Genomic DNA, 17,730 nt, shown 5'->3' with positions numbered 1-17,730 from the left:
GACTCTCAGGATGAGTATGATGTATGAATGTTGAGTTGATGGTGATGAGGAAAAGGATCATCTGTGGATCCGGATGAATGGAGGAGAGTGAGATTTTATCTTGTACCCTGAAGAGCTATTAACAGGTTTGTTCTGGTTTCCATATTTTCTCTCCTTTCTGTCTTTGCAACTGTCTCTCGGTCTGCAGGATCAGGTTTTGGCATCAATCAATCCAGTCGTCTTTCTTCTTCGGTCAGTGCCATGAGGGTCCTCAACACTGGCTCAGATGTAGAAGAGGCTCTTGCAGATGCACTGGTACGTACAGTAGACTCAAACCTAAACACAGAATCCTCCATATGATGAATATGATGCCCATTACAATGCACTGTAACAAAGGTGCAAATCACACCTCCTTGGCTGCATGTCTGCGTTTTCACTAATCCTGGCTTCTACCTCTTGTTTAATGCTGTCAGCTGTTGGGAGACATGAGATCTAAGGTCAGGTTCCTCTCCTGGATCATACCTGTGTGTTTTTGTTGCTTTGATGTACTTGTGTTCTTCGGGATCAGCCGTTTTATGTTTTTTGCTTGTTCCTTTGTCCCCCCCACCCCTACACTCACTCTGTCTTTCCTGCAGAAGAAGCCAGCACGGCGGCGGTATGAGAACTACAGCATGTATTCTGATGATGACGCCAACAGCGACGCATCCAGCGCCTGTTCGGAAAGGTCCTACAGCTCGAGGAACGGAGGAGCCATCCCCACCTACATGAGGCAAACTGAAGACGTGGCTGAGGTAGGCGGCGAGAGAAGATACAGTGGCTTGCAAAAGTACTCATACCCTTTGAACTTTTCCACGTTTTATCATGTAAGAGCTACAAAATGAAATGTTTAATTTAGATTTTATTTGACCGACCGACGGAAAGATGCACATAATTTTTACAAATAAAATATGGAAATTCTGGCCGACATGTTTGCTCTGAAACCCCTAATCTAATGCTGTTTGTTCAAGACCAACAAACACACCAAACAGGCTGGGGAGAAAGCTCTGGAGAACTTCATAAGAGGGTTAGATTATAAAACTGCATTCTAAGCTTTGGACATTTCATGGAGGACTTTTCAATCCCGTCATCTGAAAATGCTGAGAGTTTAGGACAACTATAACCCTACCAAGACACGGAGGTGCACCTAAACCAAAAGGGCAGGCAAGGAGAGCATTAGTCAGAATAGCAGCCAAAAGACCCATAGTAACTGTGGAGGAGCTGCAGAGATCCTCATATTAGGAGAATCTCTTGGCAGGACCACAATTAGTTGTGTTTTACACAACTCTGGGAAATGGAAAAATGGTCCTTTTAGAAAGAAACCCATAAAAAGTAATACTGGCAGTTTACCACAGTTGCTGAAAGGGGCTCTGGTCACTTAAGACCAAAACTGAACTTTCTTGTAAAACACATTGTGGTGGAAAACTAACCTCACACTGAATAAACCATCCTCATTGTGCAACATGGTGGTGGCAGATTCATGCTGTGGGGATTCTTCAACAAGCACTGGCATGTTGGTTACAGTTTATGGCAACATGGATGGAGCTACAAATACAGGAAATCGCTTGAGGAAAATCAGTTAGATGCCGTAGAAGTCCAGCAGGACAACGGGTCCAATTAACAGCCAGAGCTGCAGTGGAATGGTTCAGTTTAAAGCATGTTCTGTTTCACCGCCTAAATCTAATTGAGCACCTGGGGCAAAACTCGAAAATAGGTGCTCAGACGCTTTCCATCCAACCTGATGTTTGTAAGAACTCAGGTCTAGATGTCTAAACCTGATAGAGATAAACCCCAAGACTTCCGGCTGCTACTAAATTAAAACATTATGGAACGTTTTCACTCAGGGGGCTGAAAACAAATGCCTGACACTTTTCAGATTTATATTTGTGAAAGAAAACCCAAAGCCATATGTTCTTTTCCTTTAACTCCACAGTTAGGCATTACTTTGTAACATGGCAAATGTGAGTGAAGTTAAAGGTTTTGTGAACAGTGTTTTATGGTATAGTACGTCTGTTATAAGAAATACAGTAAAGCTAAGTATTTTCTTGCAGAGATCGATGAATCTTAACTTGCCTTGTATTTGCTGTAATTTCCAGGTGCTCAACCGCTGTGCCAGTGCCAACTGGTCTGAGAGAAAGGAGGGACTTTTAGGCCTACAGGCTCTGCTGAAGAACCAGCGCACACTCAGGTCAGTCACAAAACACACAAGTCTGTTTTGAGAGATCAACTCGTGGAGCATTTTTATCTGAATCTGCTGTTTTTTTTCCCGTCAGTCGGGTAGAGCTGAAGAGGTTGTGTGAAATCTTCACCAGAATGTTTGCAGACCCTCACAGTAAGGTATGAATGCATGCATTAACTAAACACACACATACACACATCATCATCACACAAAGCTCATTGTTCATCCACTTTGATTTTCCGTTGGTTTCAGTTGGCTTTGTTTATCCCACCATCCCTCACTGTACCGGATTCTGCCAAATCCCAAGCAGTGTCGTCTCTTTCAGCGAGCACACACTCACTTCAGCAATCACACTGTACGCCTATTGTAACTAATCTGGACAAACAAATGGGATAAACAGGACAAAATGTGTTTACAACTGTGGATGTCCTCCTTCCAACATCAAACATTGGCATGCAGAGAGTGAAATGCTCTGTTTTCTAACGGCATGCCCTGCCTGGTTTTTGAGTGTGACCTGAAACCCTCCGCCATCTTGTGGGATTGCTCTGTCACCGTTTAGCAACCAGTTAGCTGTACTCTTTGCATTCACCATTCACTATCACCTCCCCCCCTTTTTTTTCCTCTCGTTTCCCTTCCCAACAACCCTGGCTGCATACAACATCAGATGGACACACACACACATCAATATTTGGGCTGCCAGCTCTTCTTCTCTGACTAACCAGCTGTGGTTCGCCCCTTCTAACACTGCCACCTTTCTTTCGGCGCTATGAGTACTCCATTGCCTCACACACCCAGTGTAAGGGTGCGTGAGCTTTCTTCCCTTCCACTCGTTTGATGTTTGACGATTTGATGAATTTCAGCGAGACTCCGGCAGGGTGTACGGCACGGCAGAATCCGGTATAAGCTCAGCCTCCTTCAAGGTACCGCATCTCATCATGGATGTCTCTCCTCCCTTCTGCTCCTACATCTACCCTGTTATTTTTTTTTTTTCTATCTCTCATGTCGTATATTTCATTTCTTTTTGTTTGCATATAACATTTCCTCAGATTTAAACTGGTTTGATGATTTTGAAATAAGATGGATTATAGTTTGACAAACTGAGCTAACAGATGTGTGTTTCTGTCTCCCTTATGCCACCCCCTCCCTGGAACTCTCTGTAGAGAGTAAGTTTGGCCAATCAGTGTTCCTGTGTTTATCTAACTGAATGGAAATCTGCTTCATTAATCTGATTGGCAATCAGTAATCAAGGTTGTTAACATCCACTAACCTGCCTGAATGTTCACTGTCCTGTTGAAATCAACCACTAGCACATAGAGATGGTTACTGCTGGTTACCCCTTAACCTGACTGGTTTTAATTCCCATCAAGGAAACAGCTCATTACATCTGTTTTTTTAATGAGGTGACTGATGTTGTTTTGGGTGATTATGTGGAATTGTTGATTGGGGATGAAGATCTTCTGCTGCAATAATGAATAACCACTAACCCCGCAATGAGAACTAATGCTGTTCTTACATGATCCCAGATCAGCGTAATCTGTATGCATGCTTTTGCCTGGATCTGTGCACGAGCGGCTTAATCACGGATGCTGACTATAACGATATCTTTGTGTGTTTAGGTGTTCAGTATGTTCCTGGAGACTCTGGTGGACTTCATCCTGGTCCATAAGGAAGACCTGCAGGACTGGTTGTTCGTCTTGCTCACACAGCTGCTGAAGAAGATGGGAGCCGACCTGCTGGGCTCTGTACAGGCCAAAGTTCAAAGAGCTCTGGATGTCACAAGGTAGAGCCATCATCTCACATGCAGACCGACACTGGAGGCCAAGAGTTTTTCCGTCCGATTGAGCCTTGAAATGGTTTATTTCCAACATATAAGCAACAAATGTTAATAAGCAAAGAACCAATGAGGGTAAAGTCAAATTAACAATGTCAATCTTCATGATCATCTCATGTAAAAAAAAGAAAAAAAGACTGAACATAAAATTAAAATAATTTAGTTTGAAAAGAAGTAGGAGGAAGCAAATCCATTGGTGCGGTTTTATTGCTTCCATGAACAACATCCCATCGTCCTCTTTTGCCCAACCATGACCACTTGTGTGGCTTTTCCTCATCCCTCTCTCCCTCTTTGCAGAGTCTGACTCTAATAACAGCATCAACACCTGCAATTTACTGTCCTTTCGCATCTTGATTATGTCTGACATGTTTCTGCTGTAGCAACAGATCGTGCTCTCTGGCTTCTTCTGTCGTACTCTGTGAAGCATCCTGTATATTTAAAATTTTGAAATTGCCCAGTGTGTGTGTTGTTGTCCTTCTGTAACATTTCACCTCATACACTTTCAGCACTGATGCTAATAAATATATCATGATCACATGACCGTGTTGCAGCTTATTTTATAATTAGTATACAAAGATGTTGGGAAAACACCAGAAAAAGGCCCAGGAATTTAAAATCAGTTTGAATAATCTTAGAAATGTGTGACGTGGTACTTTTTAGTTTATAATTATCTTTTCTTCAGCAAGTAGGAGTTTTTGGTCACCAAACATGTCTGACAGTTATGTTTCTTCTGGTAGCAGCTGTGAAAAAATGGTTGTTTAACATCTCAGTAGATTAAAGTACGGATATTTTGTTATTTTTCTTTCAGGGAGTCTTTTCCAAATGACCTCCAGTTCACCATTCTTATGAGGTTCACTGTGGACCAGACACAGACGCCCAGCCTCAAGGTACTGACAGTTTAAATATTGTGTGTTTGGAGTGTCTGAGTGGACGGGAAGCATGCACATGAAGCTGTAAAAGAGCGGCCATGGTCACTGCTTGGATTAACAGAACTCAGTCCCTGCCGATCACTCTGGCTGTGCGTCCCAAAACACTGAATCCTGGATTATGATTGGACGACGACAGCTTTTAACGCCATGAAGTTTCCACCTCTGCGTCCCTGTCCCTCCTCACGCCACCCGCCTTTCTCTATGCTCACATCACGTTCTCCTGCTTGTGATTTTTAACCCTATTTACACTCCTTCCTTTCTAATCTGCTTCATTCCCAGAACTCCAGGCTTGGGCGTTAAAATAATGTAACCAACAGAACCTTTTAACCCCTGCACTGCAAAATTTAATTCATAAGTGGTTCCCTGCTCTCTTCAGCTGAAGGAACTAATTATTATCCAACATAGAAACTATTATTAAAAGGCTTAAAGCAGCTGGTTTTGTCTGGCAAAACCTTCACAGGCTAGAAAAGTTTAATGTAAGTGATTTAAGTTTGAAAAAGAAAATGTAGTATCGAAAAAATCTATATTTGTGTTTTCAGACTTTATTCTTCATCTGTCTATCTGTCCATCTGTCAGTTTATCTATCCATCCATCAGTTTGTGCATCTATCCATCCATCAGTTTGTGCATCCATCCATCCATCAGTTTGTGCATCCATCCATCCATCCATCAGTTTGTGCATCCATCCATCCATCCATCCATCAGTTTGTGCATCCATCCATCCATCCATCAGTTTGTTCATCTATCCATCAGTTTGTGCATCCATCCATCCATCCATCCATCAGTTTGTGCATCCATCCATCCATCCATCAGTTTGTGCATCCATCCATCAGTTTGTGCATCCATCCATCAGTTTGTGCATCCATCCATCAGTTTATTTATCCATCCATCCATCCATCCATCAGTTTATTTATCCATCCATCCATCCATCAGTTTGTGCATCCATCCATCCGTCCATCCACCGGTTTGTGCATCCATCCATCAGTTTATTTATCCATCCATCCATCCATCAGTTTGTGCATCCTTCCATCCATTCATCCATCCATCCATTTATTCATTTATTTATTTTTAAAGCCTGGCCTCTAGAACTATCTACCATTATTTCATAGTAAAGTTTTCTATTTATACTTTAAAAATGGGGTAAAAAGCACCTAAAAGGCAAGAAAATTTCCTCTGGAAAAGTGATGAAATTAAAAGTGTGCAGGAACCGTGTGATTGGTCTAGTTATAAACAAAGTAATAGTAAATGCAAAAATGCTAAGTAATAAAATATAAATTTAAAGAAGTCCAACCTTTGCCGCCTCCTCTTCCTCTACAACTCTCCTCATTCCTTCCTGCCATGCTCCTTCCATCTCCTTCCATCTCTCGTCTCCCGCTGCCCTCCCTTGTCCTCGTACCCCTGTCTCCTCGTTGATTGACGCAGTACTTCTCCTCTCTCTCTCTGAAGCCTGTACGGAGCTCGTGTTGCGGGCGAGGCAAGGGAGGGTCCGGGGTAAAATTGTTTCCCCCCAGAGCGCGGCGCCACGCTTGCTCTCTAGACGAGCAGGCTGCAGCCTGGAGCCAGTCCTCCCAGGTCAGTGCGCTCTGGGGGGAGCAATTGTATGGCGCGCACGATGCTGCTAAGTGATTTGGAGGAAGTTCTGGCCCTTAAGATGCAGATGTAGAAAAACAGATGAAAGGGTGAAATGAGGGCAGGAATCAGTTGTGGAGTCTGCGGTGAATGTCGGCATTTAATTTTTCCTTTGTTTTGTCATTTGCCATCAGGTCAAAGCATGAACATAGATGCTGTTTAGTTTGATGATCTCACTGATTCATCCAGACGTTTGATTTTCAGACCTGTAAAGGATCCTCTCTGGTTTTCATGTTCTCACTGTGAACACTGGTGCTCATTTCCATGTGTGTTTGTATTGTTATTGCCGTGTTATTGCTGTGTTATATGCAGGTTAGTTGTAGTGATCTGTGTCAACGTGTGTTTGTGGTGCAGGTGAAGGTGGCCATTCTGAAGTACATTGAGACGCTGACGCTACAGATGGAAGCCCCAGACTTCGTAAACTCCAGTGAGACTCGACTGGCTGTTTCTCGCATCATCACCTGGACAACTGAACCCAAGAGCTCCGACGTCAGAAAGGTACCAGCTCGCTAGTTGTTCGGATGGAAATAATAATTGGTTTTTTTACAGTAGCTGAATATAAACTACTTGTTATCTGTAGTCTAAGTTTACCATGAAGCAAAAAGACATTAAGTGCAGTGAATTTAATTCAGAGGTATTAGAGTAAATGGGGCTGAATAGAAATGCACACCACACTTTTTCAAATTTTGTTTGCAAAAAAAAAAACATGTTTTATTTTCATTCTATTTATCCCCTACTTTGTGTTTGCTCTATCACACAAAATCCCAATAAAATACACTGAAGTTTGTAGTTTTAACACTTGAATATGCAGGAAAGGTTCAGAGTATTAATACTTTCTTGAATTAATTTGTGTCTAAACAGGCAGCACAGGCGGTTCTGATCGCCCTGTTCCAACTCAACACTCCGGAGTTCACCATGCTGCTGGCAGCTCTCCCCAAAACCTTCCAGGATGGAGCCACCAAGTTGCTCCAGAACCATCTAAAGAACACAGGCAATATGGCCCAGGTGTGTATCCTGCAGCTCAAAGTGCCAGGCCACATGACTAAATTAGTAAGATCTCCCAACACACATGGAGTGCTACCTTTGTAAATCATTACACTATCATACAAAACGACCCACATCTTTATGTTTACTTTTTATTACATGTTTTCAGGCTCCAATGGGCAGCCCTTTGACACGCCACACCCCACGATCTCCAGCCAGCTGGTCCAGTCCAGTCACCTCACCCACTAACACCTCACAAAACACCCCTTCCCCAAGGTACCAGGGTGACACAGTGGGGCTTTAATAAATCGGTTAAAAGATTGTAGATTTTGAAATGATGACCTGCTTCACACCAATTTGTAGAAACCCTGGCAAAAGACATGGAGTCATTACTTTAGGAGTATGGGGCAAAAAACAGCATCACAGATATGACCCAGTATGATTTTATTTAGCAGCCAAACATTGTGGCTTCATGAAAAATACCTCAAAAAAGTAAATTATGCATTTAATGACAGTAGTGGTTTGTTACAGTTTGAATTCTCTGTCTTGGAAGGAAGTGTGGCTGCACTTTAATCTCAAGCGAGGCCTCAAGGCTGAAATAATAAAGTTGAATCAATAAAATTGGAGCTGCACTCTTGCAACATATGGCATTTCTCTCAGTAAATGCTTCTATATTTCTATATAAATTGGTCAATTGCAGTGCATTTGACTATGACCCGGAAAACCTGAACTCTGAGGACATCTACAGCTCCCTGAAAGGCGTCACCGAGGCCATCCAGAACTTCAGCGTTCGCAGCCAGGAGGACATGAACGAACCGGTCCATCGGCGAGAAGGAGACGAGGTAAAATAATAGAGAGGGGTCTTTTAATTCAGCTGGTGGATATGTGTTAAAGATATTTCTGCAGTAAAACACACGGTAGCTGTTTTTGTGAATATCTGCAACCATTTTGGTTTTATGTGGTAAATGATTTTTTATAGGAACTTTTTGGTGCTCATTTGTAATCCTAGTATATTATTATGTTTAGTGCCGTTTAAAGCAAAGGGAAGAGCAATGTTTTGGTTTAGAGCTCAGAAATCTGTTCCTCACAGAAATACAACTGACCTCGAGTTCATGTGGCACAAACAACGTCTTCAGAGTGCCAGACGGGTTAGAATAACCCAGGGTTATTTCAGTGGCAGGAATATGTAGGTAGATCTTCTTAAGCAGCTGACCATAAAATAGCTGATGTTCTTTGAAGGCTTGACAGACAGGCAGTTATGAAACTGTCTTTTCCACGATTTAACACACAGTCACACACATGCACTGTGTGACTCTGACATGTGATCCATTATCAGCGTGGGAACAGAGAGACTTACAGTTGCTGTTTATTGCAGGGTGACTGTAAAAGATAATCCTCTACTCTGCATGTCTGTAATGTTCTGCCGCCTAAAATCAACAATAATTGACCATGTTCAGCCCCTCCTCTTGTCTGAGTTCCTGCTCAGGATCAATTTATGATTGGAGACATCCTGCAGCACTTTTAAGGACACTGTGTTCTCCAGTAGAGAGGTGTGACCTCCTGACTTTTTCTCCATGACGTGCAACTGAAATCCGACCAGCCCACATTTCATCAGCACACCTGACTCATCAGCCTGCCCCATACATAGTAGCCGTTTATTGCTTTAAGTGTAAACATTAACACACGCTAACAGGACCACCCTACACCCTGCTCTGCTTCTCACTTGATGGTTCACATGTTGACCTTCGCAAAGTCACTGAAAACAACATGCGTGGGAGAAAAATTTCTAGTTCTGGTATTTATTGGCTTAAAAAAGACCTACATGTTAGGCTGCAATATCTAAAAGTGAAACTCGCCCTGGTGCAAAAAATATATTTTTGTGTTTAATGAAGGACGAAACACTGGAGTGTTTCTTGATGACCTCCTGCAGCCTCCAACTCTCCCGGAAAGATTTTCCTTCTGTATTTTATCAGATTTATGGGGAGTTAGAGATGCAGCACTGTTGTAACAGTTGGAAAGTGATTCGCCCCATTTCACATTTCCTTTCCATAACTGTCAAACGACTGAAGAGATTCGTTGGAGACGATGCGATTTTTATGTAATGAGTTGGATCAGGTGGTGTGGGACTAAAATTCTGCAAATAATTCTAATATTTATATTTTGCTTGTTAAAAAGGGAACAATGGGGATCAAAGTTTTTTGGGTCGAAACATAAGGACAGCAACATAAGTTTGCCCTCTCACTTTTCAAAAGTGGAGTGGTTTTCACACACTCCTGATGAAGTTGCAGCTTTCTAAAGGGTTGTTTGGATGAGTTTTTATTTTTTACAATGTAATCACTGAAGAACGGAAGGAAAAAACTGTAAATGACATTTTATTTCTTATAAACCACTCATTTCTGTGACTTAACATACAAATTGAGACTGCGTTTCTTTGGGATCCTCAACAGATTTGTGTAAAATTAGGATTCCAGTTTAATTGTAAAAAAAAAAACTCTACAGATTTTTCTAACTTACTTTTCATAAATAAAACGCTCACCCAACCTAGAAGAGAAGAAATGGCTAACATGGTTCCTGCTGACTCCAAATGTCGTTGAGCTGGATGTTTACCTCTAGACTCTGTGCTTAAGGTCAACAGATACCTAAAACCCAATAGTAGGTCATCAAAGGTCAATCAAACCCTCCACATTGACTACATAAAACTAAAGTGGTGTCTAATTGTGCTTTTTTGCTAAATGTTTGAGCAGCTTCTGTTTTAAGAATATAATTGAAAGTTTAGAGCTGAAAAGAACAAAGACGTACAAAGCAAACATTTTCTCAGTCAGGTTTGCTTTGTACAAAAAGGAAAATAAGATTTTCCTCCATCTTTCTTTTTTACACAGGGGGGAAATGTGTCAGACTTGATGGACGGCGGTCGAATGGCTCTCGACAACAAGACTTCCCTCCTCAACACCCCCTTCCTCACCTCCAGCCCCCGAGGCGGCCATGATCTCTTCTACGACTCCCCCTTAAAACAGAACCTGAAAGACATCAGCCTGGACGAGTCGAGCCAGCTCACCGACGGTACGCATATGCCTTCCTGCAGGAGAACACAACATTTACATGCTGCCTATATCAAGTGAAACGACTGCAACTCGTTTACTTTCTCGAAAACAGACAGCGGCCTCGATCAGTCAGAGCGAGTGGCCGAGCTCCTCAAGGAGCTGTCCAATCACAACGAGCGCGTAGAAGAAAGGAAGGCGGCGCTGTACGAGCTGATCAAGTTGATCCGTGAAAACACCCTGCAGGTGTGGGACGAACACTTCAAGACCATCCTGCTGCTTCTGCTGGAGACGATGGGTGACAGAGAGGTAAACACACTCGCTGAGAGCCCGAATCAGCTCAGTGAAAAGCGATCTGAGCTGAATTCCTCTCTTTTTGCTTTTAAATCCCTTTCACTACCCCAGCATGTGATCCGAACGCTGGCTCTACGGGTGCTGAGGGAGATTCTTGGTAAGCAGCCATGGAGGTTCAAGAACTATGCAGAGCTCACCATCATGAAGGCTTTGGAGGCTCACAAAGATCCCCACAAAGAGGTACTTTCATCCACACACAAATAAGTTTATTCCAAGTAGACAATAGAGAGATGCTGCTACTTTATTTATGCATCATTGAAAGTTCAAATTAACGAAGGCTTGGGTTTTTTCCTTCCTGTGTTTTTCTTGCTCTGAAGGTGGTCCGAGCCGCTGAGGAGACGGCCGCCATGTTGGCATTATCCATCAGTCCAGACCAGTGTATCAAAGTGTTGTGTCCAATTATTCAGTCAGCCGATTACCCCATCAACCTGGCCGCTATCAAGATGCAGACCAAGGTGGTGGAGAGGGTTCACCGCGAGGGTCTGGCCAGCATGCTGCCGGAGATAGTGCCCGGACTCATACAGGTAACACATTCCTCATTTCTCTAACAGTAACTGTATTTTGTTTGTCGAAGGCTAAGTTGTGTGTTTAACGTGGTCCATCAGGGTTACGATAACTCTGAAAGCAGCGTGAGGAAAGCATGCGTGTTTTGCCTGGTGGCCCTCCATGCAGTGATTGGAGACGACCTTAAACCGCACCTCAGCCAACTCTCCAGTAGCAAGGTGAGCTGATCGCAAACATTTTAAAATCCAGTTCATTTAAAAGCTGTTTGTATAAAGGGATCTGATCACGTCTGAAACCGGTCACTTATGTCATCAAATGTTTTAGGCGACCACCTTCAGAAGTTTCAATGAAAAACTTGCATTTGTTTTACAGTTTTATTTTTCTATCTTATTTACTAATGAATCTGCAGAGCAGCAGGTACTTGTACCCATTTATGTGACGGACCAACACAAAGCAGAGCATAACTGTAAAGTGGATGGAAATGCTGCATGGTTTTCAACACTTACAATTAAAAATCTGAATAGTGTGGTGTGCACTTGTATTGAGGCGCCCTGAGTTAATTCTGCGTAAAACCATCTTTTGGGGTATGTCTCCAGTTCAAACTCTGACCAGCCAAGCTCTTCTCCTGGCATGATGCTGCCACCACCATGTTTTGTCTTTACGATGGTGAGTTTTTCTTTTCTTTTGCTCTCGTCTGACCAGAGCTCCTCCTTCCACATGTTTGCTCTAAATGGCTTGCAACTACCAATGGAGTTTGTTATGCCTGTTTTTCCACCCCGACACTGGAGGGGTGGAAAGGGGCTGAACACAAATGCAAGTCATAAATTTAGATTTTTAAGAGATTGTTAAAACCATGCATCATTTTTCCTTGCATTTCACTTTAAAGCACTACTTTGTGTTGGTCTGTCACTTGAAATCCCAATAAAATACGTTAAAGTATGTGGTTAATAATACAAAATGTGAAAAAGTTCAAAAAGGATAAATATTTTTGCAAGACACCATATCTCTTATGAAACTAATTGTGGCTAAATTTGGTAATTCAAATGACATTTGTTAAATATTAATTGGGATAGTCACTGGAATGCTGTTGACCAGGTAAAATCCTAGAGAAGCTGCGTCAAAACTACTTAAATAATTAGTGGTCATCTTTTAAAGCAGACCGTGACAACTCTCTCTGCAGAGGTGCCTGTTTATGTCAGGGTGTCAGATACTGTTTTGGCTCTAACAGATGTAAGAACCAGAAAAACATTTTTTACCACCTTGTTTTATTCTTTTTCTCCTTGCAGCTGAAGCTGTTGAACCTCTACATCAAGCGGGCCCAGTCTGGGTCCACTGGCAGCGAACCTTCAGCCGAGGCTCTATAGAAGTCACTCAGCCCAGAGTGTGACCGCAGAGCTGCAACTGTCCCCAGCAAACATAAAACATTTCCTCCTCAGATCAAACCCACACAGACGGAGACAAACGGGCAGACTGCTTACATGACATGGTGTATATACACAAAATAGGTACACACACAGCGCTCATGTTTCCATCTTCACAGCAAGAGGAGAGGAGTCGTGGTTCAGAGGAGAAGAACGTTGTAGTTCTCCTCGCCCTTACTGAGCGTCCACCCTTGTCTCAGACTGAACTGAACCCTTGAATCTGGATTAAATGTAAACAGCAGCCGACTTCTGCTCTCATGTTCCACCCGGGTTTCTCACCGCTCGCTCACTCACTCCAGGATGAAGATGAGATGTGTCCGTCCTGTCCAACAATATCCGCTCAGCAGCAGCTTAATATCCGTAGGGAGTGGCGCATCTGCATGGTTCTCATTTTTCTGGAGTTAATATTCATAAAAAATTGCGATGAACAAACTGTGCTCCTTCCTGTTTCCTTCTTGGACAGTCAGTAATCGCTCCAGGTTGCCGGGAATGTAAACTTACACGGTGTCATAGTTTGGACTTTCAGTAATGAGGTTTTACTGCAGTGTTTTGTTGTCGTTTTTTTTAATACGTGATGTTTTCTCTCATTCACGCACCAAGAATTCAGAAAGGTGCTGACAAACATCAAAGGTACGACCCACCCACCCCCCACAGCGAACTAACGCACACCACAGCGCCGATAAAATCCCCAGACTATGGGAGCTGTTCGGCTATGCATGTAACTAAAGTAAAAAAAAAAAAAAACATATAACATTTTATTGAGGTCCGGTTTGCAGTCAGGAATAAAACTGACAATTTTTAAATTAGTGTGAACAATGAATGCTCAGCCCTATAGAAAAATCCCAGATGTTTTTATTATTTCTCTGAGCTCACATTCGATCAACCCACTTTCTGAGTACGATGGGCGCACGCTGCGTTATCCATGAAGTCTGACCGGACACGGCTAATTATCACTTAGTGGACATGTATCTTTATACAACATTAAAACGCATCATTTAATAACAGATTCGGTTAAGAAAGTTGCCCCCGGGGGGGTGCAGGCACGCACCTTTTCCCATCCATGTTTTATTTCCTTCTCTCTGTTGCGCATGCTCTAGTCTTACACTCACGGTGTGTTTGGTTTTTGTTTTTTTTCTCTGCTGAGAAGAAATTTGTAGAAATTAATTATTTACAGATCTGGAAAAACATGTTTTCTCATTTTCTTGTTCATTGTCTTTCTTTCTGCCCTCTTATAACATTCTAGTTTTCTTTGTGCATTTACAAAGCTGTGCTTACAATGAATAAAGAACTTGTACAGATCATGACAGATTTTATGTTTAAAGCTTCATATTTAATTTGAGTTTTTTACCTGTTTGTATCTTGGTTCAATGATTTCAGGATTTTTAAAAGGTCACCAGGTGACAGAGAAATACATTCATATACAAACAACCCATTACAAATGTAAAATAAACTTTCCAACCAGTTTAGAGAAAATTTACGTTTTTCTTGTTTGTTTTAGAAAATATTTGAAATTACCTAAATTTGACTACACATTTAAAACTTTTTTTTTTTTTTTACTTTTGTCATATTTGTATGACTTTTTTACTTTCTAAATTATTCCCAGCAGTCTTACTCCACAGCAGCCAGCCCAATGGACAGATTTCCTTTTGATAAAAAATAAAAATGGGTAGTTGGGGAAATAAGATTTTATGAAATTCAAAACAAAAAAAAAATTGAAATCTAAATAAAATGTAACATTTTTTGCCATTTTGTCCCAAACATTGTGGAGATGCATGTTAGGCTACTATCATATGTTTAAAGCAAACTGACAACCCGAACCCAAGCCTGGTTTCAGCATTCATGGTGCTGCAGGAGATTGTAAAGATTTGAAGGTAATGTCAGGAAAGGATCCCTGATATTCCCGAATGTGTCACTGTGATTGCGAACAGAACAACCAGCTGGGTTTACGTGATTCTAGTTGATAATTTACTCCTCTGTGTGGAAAACAAGGAAATAAATCCAGATGAAAGCTGTGATAAGCTGGAAAAAAAATGTGGACAACATGCAGTCAGTAAATATAAATTGGCCTCATTTAGACATCATGTAAAAGATAACATTTAATCCTTATGCAATATGGCTATTTGGGTTAGTGGTGCTGAATTTCTTGTATGCGTCTGTTCCTTCTCTAGGATGTATATTTAGGAGCAGCTGAAGAGTACCAGACTCAGCTCCAGACTGACCTGTAAACCTCCTGGACTCCCTGGAAGCAGTCTCCAAACTGCAAAGTCAATTAATGCTTCCCTATGAACAATTACAAGGCCTTGCAAAAGTAATCCCACCCCATAGGTTTTTCTGATTTTGCTGTTACAACCAGTGAGTATTTCAGAGAACAAAGGCAGCTGTCACCCCATTCTTGTCAGATTTTTATTTGTAAAAAATGTTGAGGGGCATGTAAATAGCTCAAAAAAATAAAGGGAACACTTAAACAACACAATATAACTCCAAGTAAATCAAACTTCTGTGAAATCAAACTGTCCACTTAGGAAGCAACACTGATTGACAATCAATTTCACAGCTGTTCAAATGAAATAGACAACAGGGGGAAATCTTTGGTGATTAACAAGACACTCAATAAAGGAGTGGTTCTGCAGGTGGGGACCACAGACCACTTCTCAGTACCTATGCTTTCTGACTGATGTTTTGGTCACTTTTGAATGTTGGTGGTGCTTTCACAGTCGTGGTATCATGAGACTGACTCTACAACCCACACAAGTGGCTCAGGTAGTGCAGCTCATCCAGGATGGCACATCAATGTGAGCTGTGGCAAAAAGGTTTGCTGTGTCTGTCAGCGTAGTGTCCAGAGCCTGGAGGCGCTACCAGGAGAAAGGCCAGTACACCAGGAGATGTGGAGGAAGCCATAGGAGGGGAAATACCCAGCAGCAGGACCGCTACCTCCGCCTTTGGGGAAGGAGGAACAGGAGGAGCACTGCCAGAGCCCTGCAAAATGATCTCCAGCAGGCCACAAATGTGCATGTGTCTGCACAAACGGTTAGAAACCGACTCCATGAGGATGGTATGAGGGGCAGACGTCCACAAATGGGGGTTGTGTTCACAGCCCAACACCGTGCAGGACGCTTGGCATTTGCCAGAGAACACCAGGATTGGCAAATTTGGCACTGGCGCCCTGTGCTCTTCACAGATGAAAGCAGGTTCACACTAAGCACATGTGACAGACGTGACAGAGTCTGGAGACACCGTGGAGAGCGATCTGCTGCCTGCAACATCCTTCAGCATGACCGGTTTGACAGTGGGTCAGTAATGGTGTGGGGTGGCATTTCTTTGGAGGGCTGCATGGCCCTCCATGAGCTCTCCAGAGGTAGCCTGACTGCCATTAGGTACCGAGATGAGACCCTCAGACCCCTTGTGAGCCCATATGTTGGTGCTGTTGGCCCTGGGTTCCTCCTAATGCAGGACAATGCTAGACCTCATGTGGCTGGAGTGTGTCAGAAGTTTCTGCAAGATGAAGACATTGAAGCTATGGACTGGCCCGCCCGTTCCCCAGACCTGAATCCAATTGAGCACATCTGGGACATCATGTCTCGCTCCATCCACCAACGTCACGTTGCACCACAGACTGTCCAGGAGTTGGCGGATGCTTTAGTCCAGGTCTGGGAGGAGATCCCTCAGGAGACCATCCACCGTCTCATCAGGAGCATGTCCAGGTGTTGTAGGGAGGTCATACAGGCAGGTGGAGGCCACACACAATACTGAGCTTCATTTTGACTTGTTTTAAGGACATTACATCAACGTTGGATCAGCCTGTAGTGTGTTTTTCCACTTTTATGTGTGTGACTCCAAATCCAGGCCTCCATTGGTTAATAAATTTGATTTCCATTGATGATTTATGTGTGATTTTGTTATCAGCACATTCAACTTTGTACAGAACAAAGTATTCAATGAGAATATTTCAGAGGGGTCTAAAAAGTCGCTGGATATAGTGACAAAGTCACTAAGTTGGTAACAGTGGGGTGATTGCCGATCACCCAAAATTAAGGAAATCGGGGTTGATCAATTGGTGCACTCCTAGTGAAAACATAAAGGGAAATTCAAACTTCAGCATAACACTGACTGCTGAGTCAGCAGGTCAGCTGCAGCAAATAAGTAATAAGTAACTGCTGCTTTATCATTTAACTACAGCTGAATTCAGAAGTATTTCCTTCTTAATGCACGTATTGATTCTTTTTATTTTTTGCATGTAACATTTAACACGTCTAAAATATTTGATGCACTTATTTAAAGAAAAATCCACAAATATATACCCATAAACATTCTGCAACAAAAAAATGCTGTCCACATACTCAAGCATGTAGTGATAAAGGGATCAACAACCATTACAAACCAAGGAGCAATTCTAAGTCTAGATCTGCCTTACACTGAAGATAGTTCTTAATGACTTTGGCTGTATGTTTGGGTTCGCTTATTTAGCATTTTGTAAACTGATAAAAATAAACAATCACATTTCAATTCAATTCAGTTTTATTTATATAGCGCCAATTCAAAACACGTGTCTCAAGGCACTTCACAAAGGGTTTGGAAGGGTATAGGGTTGTTGGGGAGGTTATATTAAACTACTGAGAACCATTCTGAAAGCATTCTTTGTTTACAGCATTTTTCACACCTGCTGATAGTTTAAAAACATGTAATACATTAAATTGTTAAAATGTATCAGTATTTATCATTATGATAATGCAAATGTTTTAAATATACAAATCGTTGAATCTGTAGATCAATACTTAAAACTTGAATTCATTATATTATAAAATCATAGGATTATTTAATTATTTTTATTGCGCTAGATTCCATCGTGG

General features: G+C 42.1%; 1 protein-coding gene across 50 annotated transcripts in view; it reads left to right on the top strand.

The window, feature by feature from the left end:
• clasp2 (cytoplasmic linker associated protein 2) overlaps positions 1-14,191 on the top strand; it is a 71,996-nt gene extending 57,805 nt beyond the window's left edge. For 22 of the 50 annotated variants that reach the window (XM_047384600.1, XM_047384629.1, XM_047384627.1 and 19 more), the window contains 19 exons: positions 188-294; positions 453-476; positions 615-770; positions 2,112-2,203; positions 2,289-2,352; positions 3,055-3,114; positions 3,355-3,357; positions 3,811-3,974; positions 4,834-4,912; positions 6,937-7,080; positions 7,444-7,587; positions 7,736-7,842; positions 8,267-8,408; positions 10,446-10,626; positions 10,720-10,913; positions 11,010-11,138; positions 11,276-11,482; positions 11,564-11,680; positions 12,749-14,191. In XM_047384600.1, coding sequence (XP_047240556.1) covers positions 188-294; positions 453-476; positions 615-770; positions 2,112-2,203; positions 2,289-2,352; positions 3,055-3,114; positions 3,355-3,357; positions 3,811-3,974; positions 4,834-4,912; positions 6,937-7,080; positions 7,444-7,587; positions 7,736-7,842; positions 8,267-8,408; positions 10,446-10,626; positions 10,720-10,913; positions 11,010-11,138; positions 11,276-11,482; positions 11,564-11,680; positions 12,749-12,826 — 2,192 coding nt within the window. In that variant the 3' untranslated portion in view covers positions 12,827-14,191. Of the gene's footprint in view, positions 1-187; positions 295-452; positions 477-614; positions 771-2,111; positions 2,204-2,288; positions 2,353-2,653; positions 2,657-3,054; positions 3,115-3,354; positions 3,358-3,810; positions 3,975-4,833; positions 4,913-6,936; positions 7,081-7,443; positions 7,588-7,735; positions 7,843-8,266; positions 8,409-10,445; positions 10,627-10,719; positions 10,914-11,009; positions 11,139-11,275; positions 11,483-11,563; positions 11,681-12,748 lie in introns of all 50 variants that reach the window. The other 28 variants (XM_047384650.1, XM_047384645.1, XM_047384640.1 and 25 more) reach the window with 7 other exon arrangements.
• Positions 14,192-17,730: the final 3,539 nt, after the last annotated feature.

This window comes from Girardinichthys multiradiatus, chromosome 13 (genome assembly GCF_021462225.1).
Source record: "Girardinichthys multiradiatus isolate DD_20200921_A chromosome 13, DD_fGirMul_XY1, whole genome shotgun sequence".
NCBI classification, from domain to species: Eukaryota; Metazoa; Chordata; class Actinopteri; order Cyprinodontiformes; family Goodeidae; genus Girardinichthys; species Girardinichthys multiradiatus.
The sequence above is the reverse complement of the archived record's forward strand: the minus strand, read 5'-3'. Positions and strand labels throughout refer to the sequence as shown.